Source organism: Glandiceps talaboti, chromosome 17 (assembly GCF_964340395.1).
Source record: "Glandiceps talaboti chromosome 17, keGlaTala1.1, whole genome shotgun sequence".
Classification (NCBI taxonomy): Eukaryota; Metazoa; Hemichordata; class Enteropneusta; family Spengelidae; genus Glandiceps; species Glandiceps talaboti.
The window spans coordinates 7,613,162-7,624,883 of NC_135565.1; the positions used below are offsets into that span (position 1 = coordinate 7,613,162).

The following is an 11,722-nucleotide window of genomic DNA, read 5'->3' on the forward strand; positions in this document are numbered from 1 at the left end:
GTTGGAGGGTCTTACACATGCCAGTTGTTTGTTCGTCGTTTACCCACTCCAGTAAGAATGTGTTGACAGTTTATATGGAAACGAAAGTCGATTGTTTTGGTGCTTGTCAAAAAAATGGTAATGACCGAAAATGTTGACATAAGCTTGGTATTGTGTTAGGATTTGTAAACCCTCGTTTGGAATGCGATAGACCGGTATAAGCGAAAAAGAAACTAAAATAAATCCAGATGAAGTCATGGGAAATCCCCGGAACTGCGCTGTTTTCGCCGAAATGAATGTGCTATTTTAAACTGTGTAAATCTGCAAAGTGATTGGTTTATTTTTTTTAAACATGAGTTATACATATAACTCAAAACCAACTTCTTTGGGGAGTACCAGAGCCAGAGGAGCTGCCAGCAATCGCGGTCGAACCACGACAAAACCAAGAGAAACCCTCCAACAGCGCCAGAGGCAAACTAGCCCACAAAGAAACCCTCCAAGAGTACCAGCAGCTGGTAGAGGATACTCGAGAAGAATGGATCAGGGCGAAACGTCAGCACAAAATCATCGTGCCGCCGGAAGAGAGGGTGGTGAAAATCAAAGTGGGGGTATGGAACAACGTTTCCAGTTTCGGGACTCCTATACAGTAATTTCCCCCAATGAGAAGAAAAGGGCCGAGATCAGTAAACAGGCTGCTGCAGAAACCCGGAAGTATGAAGAATTCAAAGAAAAAAATCGAATAGGGTACATATCTCTACCACCCCAGACAGTTGGCGGCGGAGAAGTTACACAACGCGACGTCAGACAACAACAGTCACTTCAGAATAGTCAAAGAAATAAATTTGGAGCCAAAGCAACTTATAAATCGACGATCAGAAGACAAGAAGAAGAGGAAGCAAGAGAAAAGAAGGCCAGGGCCAGATTACAAACGGAGAAAAATAAGGATAAAGATAAGGATCGCCAACAAAGACTGGACCAAGACAGGAGGCAGAAAAATGATCAATTCTTAAGAAGGTTTGAAAAACAAGGGAAACAAAAAAGAACGACTGTAGCTGCTGCTGCGGTACCAAGTCGAGATGCTGCAGCATGTGGCTATGATGACCAAGAGCGTTATCAAGACGATTATGGTCCAGAAGGTGATTTTGAAGAAGATGCCATTTATGATGAAGAACAGACTTTTGATCCAGCTATAGAACAGCTTAGAGACATGTTTCCACACAAGTCTATGTATGAAATTACTGAAGCATTGAATGCTGCACATGGTTCAATGGACCGTGCAGTGGATTTCCTCATGGGTTAAAGACTCATAAAGCACATTTTAACAATCTATCATTGATCATCCAAAGAAACCATATCATTTTCCAATAACTCGCCATTACAATAGTATGCTTTACCAGATAAAGATATGAAAGAAAATCAATTATAAACGAGTCAACAAAATTATTGGAAGCAATGATGGTGATGAGACGTCAGCAAAAATTGGGGGGATTTTCTTCCATGAACTTAAATTTGTTGGAATTTGCTTCAAAGACATTTTCATTAGTAATTATGAACCCAATATCCATTGAAAATCACTCTTGCAAAAAAAGTCAGTTTTAAAACACCTCACTGGGGAATAGCAATTAAACATAAATTTTTTATTATGAATCCAACACTTAATCTTTGTTATACCAAAATTATAAAAAGTACAGTCATAGCCTCAGATATGCTACTTCACTATATATATATATATATATATATATATATATATATATATATATATATATATATATATATATATATATATATATATACAACGTATATACATAGTGAAGTAGCATATATGAGGCTATGACTGTTAACTGCATGTTTATTTGGAAACTTAAAATCTGCTTGTTGTAGTCTCAGCCCAGTGAGGGCAGTGTTCATATATGAATCCAATATCCCTTTTTTTTTATTTTATTCATTTTAATTGAGAGTGAAACAGATGACTCATTAGTACTGCTCTAGTATTTACATAACTCTTGGCTGAATATTTATGTTTACTAAAAGATGATAGCCAGTTGTTGATATTTTCATGTTTTAGAAATTATTCAGATTTCCTTCATTATTCTTATCTGTAGAACAAAACGTTTACACACTCGGTATGTCATGTGGTTATGTATATATATAACATACAACTATTACTGGGTAATACTGAAAATCTTATTTTTGGTTGTGGTTATCAAAGATTGGTGTAATGTACACCCAGATAAACCTAATAATGTTGTACATTTTGACCATTTTAGACGTTCTATTACATAGTGTGTAAGAAATGTCATAATTTTTATGTTTGGTCATGGAGGTGAAAGGTCACCTTGAAGTTCATCTGAAATTGCATATCAGTGGCATGACCTGGCACTTTTGTGACTTACAAGAAAATTGTTCATATTGGTCACTTTAAGTGTATTGTTGACAAAAAGTAATTTAAGATGAATTTCAATTTTTAAATACACAGAAACTGTCCACATACAGAAACATCATTCACAGGGGAATTCCACTCCTGGAAATAGATGCATTTTCACAGAGTTCTAGGGAGTCATTTCATGATCACATCCCTCAATTTCCTGCTGTTGTCAATTAACACCAAACTCTAATGTTCTCACAATGACCCATAGTTATGGGATTTAACATACATGCAAATATATCAGATGCACACTGAATATTCATAGATATTTACCTAAAGGTAATAGGCATCTCGGAGTCATGAATATTCAGTGTGCATCTGATACATACACATGTCTGGTATTTCTTGGCAATTGTGCAATTTTCATGTCATGCGAAATCATGAAATGACTCACCAGAAACCTTTAGAGTTTATGAAAATACTTTTATTTCCTGGAGTAGTGTTCCCCTTCAATGCATTTCCGAGAGTGATTTTCCCCTTTAATGCCAGAATCAAAGAATACAAATTGTACAGATATATATCATCTGCAATAAATGAGTACAAAATTGGATATATTTTAGAAGAGTCAGTATATTCACAAACACTTGCAGGTACTAATAGGTTTATAACAATATTATGAAAGTTGTATCATGAATAAAGAGTTTTATTTCTCATTTATGAAGAATCTTTGACAATGCATATTATATATATATATGTATATATGATTTTAAATAAATTAAAACTTTTTTAAATGTTATTATACAACTTGGGATTAACTGATTAAATCTTAAAAATCAGATATAAAAACATAAGCCATAGTACTACACCTGTATCTCGTTATTCTTTGTTTTAAAATATTAAGAAAAAAAGCCAACAGGAAAAATTACCCATATGACACCAGTCACAACCAATATAAAGCTTCAAAGTTAAGTTGTTCATATATGACAACAATAAACCAAAAAAACTGAATGGAGGAGAAATGTGCCCATATTTCAACTTCTATCACAAATTCTACCCATCCCCACTATATCACCTCTTGCACAGAAAAGTCAATGGATATACACCTTATTACCTGCATTGGTGCAAGCATATACATATATTATTGGTATTTGCAATGCAGTTGGAAACAACTTTGTGTGGAATTTGTCATTCTTATGAAGATCGTTGACCACGACAGATATGAAAGCTTAATGTTAAAAAACTTTGAATAGCTTGTGTGTTATAACTTTTGTTAATCATTTGACCTACATGGCTGATGAACATTTAGGGTCACAACTTTGTATGTGGATTATGCAAATGAGCATGTGATCATTCCAAGTACATGAAACAGTGAAAATACAATATTGTATTGTTTTTAATGAAATTTGATGTTTTAAATAAACATGTGTATGTAACAAGAGCAGAGCCTTGTGACAGATGAATGCCAATGTACATGTGGGAGTATTTGCTCTTTTGTGTTTCCTGCTATGCTTTCATGAGCGTATAACAACAGTTGACAATGGTGAGTGTCCATGCAGCAGTTTACAAACTGGCAGATGCATATATATGTATATGTACACAGACAGACAAAGCTCTAACATAACCTTTGCTTACAGAATGTAAAAACTGCCTCCATGAAAAAATGACCCTATATTTCACCTTCTATACAAAACTCCATCCCCTCAAGTTTCACCTATAAAAATCTCCATCCCCTCAAGTTTCAACTTAACTCCATCCCCTCAAATTTCACAAACGAACTGTCTCCCCCCCCCCATCATACCTTTATAATGATACCTATCCCTTTTGAAGAAAAGTTCTCAAATCGTAAAAATTGTACTGTACAGTATACAAAGACAGCCTCCAGTAAAAAATGTCTAAATACAGTACTTTAACTTTCATATACCAAGTTCCTTATTTGGCAGTCCAAACAGCAATCTCCTTTAGAATCATCCAAGCAATCTGATCCTGTGTTACACTGACCCTTAAACAAGCTATCTTAAATTCAGTTTTCTTATCAATATCTATAGCTTCCACTCTTCCATTCTCAAAACTTCCAAGGTAGACATAATCTGAACAGACTGGAAGTTTGTTGTCTTCATTTTGTCTGTCCACCTTTGGACTCGCGTCAAGTCGGCCGTTCCGAAGGAAATCATCCTTATGGTCCTCACTTCCTGTTTCAAAAATCACTTTTTTAAGTCTGACTGGTGTCTCAAAAATAATATAAATATAGTCTCCAATTTTAGGTGCAACACCCCAGAAATATCCAGGCTCTGATGTATATGCGAGTTGGGGTAGATACATGCTAAATGCCCGCATACTGCTGTATACTTTAGCTGGTGGGTTATCGGTGTTATATTTTCGTAACCCAGTGTTGAAAAATCTGTCTCTCAGTCCTTGCTGTTTTTCTTGTAAAGACGAGTCTTTTCCGATGTGTTGGAATAAGGACGGTAGGTGAATTAATGTCTTGGTTTGACCCACAACGGCCAGATGGTAACGCAGCAAATAATCAATTGGCTGTTCATCATAAAACAATAATGCAAACTCGGCGAGTCTCACCAAATCATGTGAATGATATAGTTTCCCTATAAACCCTAATTCAGAAAACTCTAGCGTAACCCATGAATCATCTGCCTGAGTATTGATAAAATTTGTGATCGAGTTGATAAAATTTGGTGACGATATCACATCATCTTCAAGTTGAAGGTAATAGTTGGATATATCCTGGCAATATGTGAACAGAAATGCATAGTCTACGACTTGCTTTGAACGCCACGCGATCCTCGGCACAGAATCACCATACTTCTGTTTCAAATTTAGTAAAGAAGGATAGAATTTCGGAGGCGCTTCTATGAGTTCAATAAATCCAGTCCAAAAGTACTGTGAGTATTTTTCTTTCAATGTGTCTGCTATCTGTCTTTTTAAGTCATTGTCTTCATCTGCTAGAAAGACGACAATTACAATTGTCTTCTTTTCTTCCTTTGATGTGTTTTCTATAATGGAGTCTAACGTCGTATGGAGGTAGTTTTCCTTCTCTCTCTTCACGGTTGGAATACCAATGGTGAGAAATCCTGGTAGTCAACAAAGAAAAACAAGAAAAGAAAGTGAAACTTGATGTGTTCTCTGACAGGCCTTAAATTATAGTCTACCTGCAGACTCGAAGGACTGGTACTACTACATGTACTACACTATTTGCTATTCTAACTTTATTTTGATATTGGATTTCACTGTTCCTCTCTCTTCTATGATCATGGCTGTGTTCGACTGGTCTCAAATGGGATTCCTGTATTATAGAATGTGATTGGTTGAATACATACAATGTAAGAAGACATATTTAAATTGTGCCATCGGGTATGGGGTGAGATTAGTGCCAAAACACTTGTCTTAACATTATTTTTAGTTTACATTTTCATTTTATTCTCCCATTTTGTCTCCATTTTTATCTAATAGTGTTCACATTTTTATTTCAACCTCTCATTTTGTGTGCATTTCTATCTCATTTTGTTTGCATTTTTATTTTCAACCTCTCATTTTGTTTGCATTTTTATCTCATTGTGTTTCCATTTTTATTTCAACCTCTCATTTTGTTTGCATTTTTATCTCATTGTGTTTGCATTTTTATTTTCAACCTCTCATTTTGTTTGCATTTTTATCTCATTGTGTTTCCATTTTTATTTCAACCTCTCATTTTGTGTGCATTTCTATCTCATTTTGTTTGCATTTTTATTTTCAACCTCTCATTTTGTTTGCATTTTTATCTCATTGTGTTTGCATTTTTATTTCAACCTCTCATTTTGTTTGCATTTTTATCTCATTGTGTTTGCATTTTTATTTCAACCTCTCATTTTGTTTGCATTTTTATCTCATTGTGTTTGCATTTTTTTTCAACCTCTCATTTTGTTTGCATTTTTATCTCATTGTGTTTGCATTTTTATTTCAACCTCTCATTTTGTTTGCATTTTTATCTCATTGTGTTTGCATTTTTATTTCAACCTCTCATTTTGTTTGCATTTTTATCTCATTGTGTTTGCATTTTTATTTCAACCTCTCATTTTATTTGCATTTTTATCTCATTGTGTTTGCATTTTTATTTCAATCTCTCATTTTGTTTGCATTTTTATCTCATTGTGTTTGCATTTTTATTTCAACCTCTCATTTTATTTGCATTTTTATCTCATTGTGTTTGCATTTTTATTTCAATCTCTCATTTTGTTTGCATTTTTATCTCATTGTGTTTGCATTTTTATTTCAACCTCTCATTTTATTTGCATTTTTATCTCATTGTGTTTGCATTTTTATTTCAATCTCTCATTTTGTTTGCATTTTTATCTCATTGTATTTGCATTTTTATGATGAATCCACAATTAGGTGTCATCATGGAAATGTGACCCTTTCACCTCACTCTAATTAAATTACATGTGATATTCTATTCAAATTTACATAATGTTTTACACATGTTATATGTACACATGGGGTGTGTAGGTTCTAAACCAGTGAGTGGAACACAGCTATGATCATAGACAAGAAAAGGTCACCAAAATTTAAACTTATAATGTCAGTTACGATAGCATAGTAGCGCTAGTCCTGAGGCTACAGGTAGGCTAGCTATAAATGCACAAATACCAACAATCATAAATGTATGTATGAGTACATGTAGACATCGGTCATTACACTACAGAACAACATGTTCCCCCACTCGAAGTACATGAGTTTTCCAGTTGTAAATCCCTAGAGCTGGGAATGTTCTCTTTTGAAATTAAGTGTTTTTGCTAATCTCCCTGCCTTTGGTACATGTACATGTTGACAATAGTAATCTTGGCTCGTCCAACTACACCTTTGTAAATACTCAGGTGGACCTGCATGTCTCTGGTGAGGATATGTTTAAATAAAATAGTGAATATTTATCAATGGTGGGTGAAAGCGAACAGAGAGTCCCACTGGTTCACAAGTGGCTGTATCAATTTGTGAGGGCACAGGTAGAATTTACTGACCAGAATATAGTTTTCGTAAACTTGCCATCTTGAATGGTGTGTTATGGGGGAAATAAACAAAATTACAGTAATACTGTTGTATCATTCCATTGTCACATTGTTCAGATATATAGTTAGCTCCCCGGGGAGTTGAGGAAGACTAAAGGGCCGTGGTGCCGTTCTGATCTGAGCCAGGGGTAATAATTGTAAAGCGCTTTGAGCACGGAGTGGGAAAGCGCTATATAAGAACCCAACATTATTATCGTAAATTTGAAAGTTCACAGTCCAAAAATAAAGTTTTCAGAAAACTTAAGTGGATGAATATCTAATTTCATCTTCTAGAACTTATTAATTCATAGGTCAAATTAAATTACACAGTTATGCTGTTAATTAATATTCATATATTTAAGTTAAAAATATATATACAAATTATGGATATGGTTTTTTTTATTAATACAATACCAGATAGAGACTCTCCATAAAGCCATGTTGAACAAAAATTATGGAATATATATTCTGGTCATTCTACATGTACGTTAAATTCACTTTAATATTCAAAACCATTTCTGTATGAGTCATTTACTGGAGAAGACAACATAACAAACAAACAACCTACATGTAACAATGATAATAAAAAATACGTCTCACCTTTACTACTTCTAGGATTGCCTGATAATCTAACATTGTCTTTGTTGATAACAATACTTGGTTGTCGTCTAGCTTGTGTTTCTTCCTAAAAAAAGATGAAATTAATAAAAAACACACAGCAGTCATTTAACACAACAACTTTATCAGAATCTTTCAGGACAATATTTGTCACCAACATTGGAGAATGGTGCTTAATATTTGAGGGGTGGGGTAGGGGTGGAGGGAGGGCTGAGAGGGGGGAATTTTAAAACCCTAATGTTTGAATCCTTGGGTTTTTGATTTGTACAAGTATGCAGGTGAGCAATGTGGATTACATGAAAAAAAATCTTTTTGTTTTTAATTTATTCCCAATCTGACATTATTATACCATGTACAAACCAAGTTATTACCTTTGAACAGAAAATACGGATTATATACTGATCATTCTATGTCACATCAACCAGTATCTACTGGTTTTGTGGTATCCGAAATATGGTTGAAAATGTTCCAAATCGCAATTAATTTTCCCCGTGTTTCATAAATTATGCTTAAGGAGGTATAATTATATTATTCCCCAATATTTTTCTCCATTCTGCTGGAAAATACGTGTGACATGGGTTTGTCACTACTTGTCTCTCGACTCGTAGTGACAAGACCCCTTAGGTCACTCGTATTTTTCTCAGCTGAACTAAGAAAAAAATTTGGGAATAATATCTAATTACTAACATGGTTTGGGGGCATTTTCAACATTCTCTTCATTTCAAACATACATGTACATGTTAGACTCTCTAGTCTTGGAAGCATCGCTAGCACAAAGGGCTTTTTTGTATATGCCGATACAAATGTATCTAACACATATTGTACTTGAATATCCTTGTACTTAGTCTATAAGGTACGCCGTGACGGTGCGCCCTCAAGTGAGAGGAGGCCGGTGAGGGCGAAACGTCACGACGTATCTTACAGTCTACCTTGTACTGTGCTCCCTCATTGACTATATAGGACTAACCATTCGTTGAAGTGTTACTATATGACCTCTCCCGAGGGCTTCACGGCAAAATGGAGCATCACAGTAACATATCAATAAATGGTTAGCCCTACATGTATGTGGTCGCTGAAGACGCAAAGTACATGTACAAGGAATTCAAGTACTATAATGTGCAGTAGATATCGGTACATACAAAACAGCCCTTTTAGCGATGCAAAGCTCCGAGGACTGTGAGAGAGTCTAACGTACATGTACACATAGGTTAGTCTGAAATATGGTTTATAACTTTAAATATTTGGCTTGTGTTACGTTACTCATATTGCAAATAATTTCACAAATTAATTCATGTACATGTACCTCTTGGAATGAATCCCGTCTTCCATTGCCTAGGTCCTGAGCGTAGGACTTACATTTCCCCTGCAGTAAATCAACAGTTTTCACTAGAGTATCAAGCTGTGTTTGGCACAACAGTTTGTAATCATCTGTGCTACCTGAATATAATACAAAAAAATGTACACACACATTAGAAAAAAAATTACTACAAATCTGATCTAAGAAAGAACAATCTAAGAATCATCAATTCACTTGCTACAGTGTCTTTGTAGTAGTTATTAAAACTACACCTGAACTGCAACTGGAACTGCAACTGGAATTTTCTTATAATGTTTTGTTATGACTTTCTCCTAATACTGTACATGTACACCATAAACAGATGAACAGATGTTGGTACATGTAAATGTATTTTGTAAATGAGTAATTGTACTAATAATACCAATACAATTGATTTTCAGGTCTGCACCCCTGCAATGCCTCCAACTTGATCATGATTTACATGTATATCATATCGTGTGCAAAACATTTGTGTAAATTTAAATATAATTTTAACATACGTGGGTCAACTGGTCATGTTATGTGTGATTTGAATATGTCTAATTACGTTCAACCAATCGGAAGAGTGAAATGCCATTCATGATCAGCATAACTGGCAAATACAAGTAGACTTGGAAAGACAAGCAAAATAAAAATGTCAGTTAGGATAGTGGAAATACATGTAGTGTAGTAGACTGTAGTGTTAGTCCTTCAAGTCTACAGGTAGGCTAGCTAATCACCGAGAGGGCTATTTAATTTAAATTTATGACAATTACAATTCACCATCACTTTTTTCACAGTCACATTATCTTTGCTCAAAATCACTATTTGTTCAAAACAACAGAAAGCGTGTCTAATGTACATGTAGACAATTGCTACTTATGTATCTCCTTAAAGTCTCATTACAAACTAACTACTGACTAAACTTAAAGAGTAGTATAGATACTCTCCTGCTGTTTTATTAGCCTAGCTATAAAAGTAGTGTATAGTGATTGTTCAATTGATGGAATGACAGCACTTGTGGAAATACAGTTAGGCTGGAAGCCAAGGTGGAGGTGTGAATCGTAACAATACTGTATACAACATAGACTAAAATAAAGTGTACAAAAATGTACATTCTAACATATTTGTATTACAGGCATTTTTTTCATGACCCATCTGATATTGTTGAGTAATTGTTTCAATACTCATGCACAGACACAGTCACACACATAATCAGTGACACATATACATGTACTGTAGACACAAATGCAGTGAAACTTTAACACACATTGCATACACACAGACACACACAGACACAGACAGACACAGACACAGACACACACGCATGTACGTTGTGCATGTACATACAGTGAAAGTGTAGTCTCATAGTGACACATACACACACACACACACACACACACACACACACACACACACACACACACACACACAAACAGAACTGTTTTCAAGTTGTTCAACAAACAGAAAAGTTCATTGAAACAATAACCTCCACATACAGTGTATTAAAAGCTAAAATAAAAATGATTGCTGGAAATTTATTTCATATTTTTTATTTTCCTTTTCTTTCACCAACCAATACAAAATATAATTGGTGCCAGTGATCATATCCCTATAGTCCATTTCAAACATTTATGACAACCACAGGGGAGTTTTGCCATCCAGGTATTGTTTTAAATATTCAAAAATGAAAAAAAATGAAAAAAGAAAACCACAACCCTATATGATAGAACAATAATGTGATAGTCTATCTCATGTACAGTACTGACAAGTGGTTTCACTGCATTTGTCCATCACCATTAGCATGAATGATGTTACTAAAAAAGAAAACCACAATTCTATATGACAGAACAATAATGTGAAAGTCTAAGGATGTGGTTTCACTGCATTTGTCCATCATCATTAGCATGAATGATGACATGTACATATACTTTGTGCAATCACTCATCACACTTTCATCCCAGTCCAGTCCAGATAACACTATTGTGGAAGCCTATCTACTACATGTGTACACATGTATACCGGCATTCATGATGTGGTGTTTATGGTTCCACTACAGCTATCTACATGTATAGAGTTTATTACCCATATACATGTAGAAAGAAAATCGCAGTTCATAGCCTTGATTCATACTATAAATAGCATAATGATAAGTCGAGTCTGAACCCTTGCCTTAGACACTGGAATGTTACAACAAAGTTAAAATCTATCTTCCATCCGATAATAAATTAATACAATAACATTACTATGTGCAGACAATCACACTTTATTTCTCCCAGACCAGTAGGCCACAGCAGATAATATTATTTATCAAAGCCCACTGTACTGGCATGAGGAGTACAATTCCACAACCTTGACAGAACAACACAGATTTTGTGCAATACATGTACAAAGCATAGGGGCGTGTAGTAT

The 11,722-nt window shown here is 34.8% G+C and overlaps 1 protein-coding gene across 1 annotated transcript; it reads right to left on the bottom strand.

The window, feature by feature from the left end:
- Positions 1-4,225: 4,225 nt before the first annotated feature.
- Positions 4,226-9,912, bottom strand: LOC144448669 (alpha-1,3-mannosyl-glycoprotein 4-beta-N-acetylglucosaminyltransferase C-like). The gene is made up of 4 exons (XM_078138947.1): positions 9,879-9,912; positions 9,299-9,432; positions 7,978-8,062; positions 4,226-5,430 (listed from the first exon to the last, which is right to left on the bottom strand). Exons 1-4 carry the CDS (start codon positions 9,910-9,912, stop codon positions 4,274-4,276), a joined length of 1,410 nt encoding a protein of 469 aa, XP_077995073.1. The 3' UTR covers positions 4,226-4,273.
- Between the last annotated feature and the right edge of the window lie 1,810 nt (positions 9,913-11,722).

Excerpts from the sequence above, each read along its gene's own strand:
- LOC144448669 (XM_078138947.1), bottom strand. The coding sequence starts at position 9,912 with ATGAATGGCATTTCACTCTTCCGATTGGTTGAAC. Across the intron at positions 9,433-9,878 it reads ACTCTTCCGATTGGTTGAAC|GTAGCACAGATGATTACAAA; the intron begins GTAATTAGACAT and ends TATTATATTCAG. Across the intron at positions 5,431-7,977 it reads CAATCCTAGAAGTAGTAAAG|GATTTCTCACCATTGGTATT; the intron begins GTGAGACGTATT and ends GTTGACTACCAG.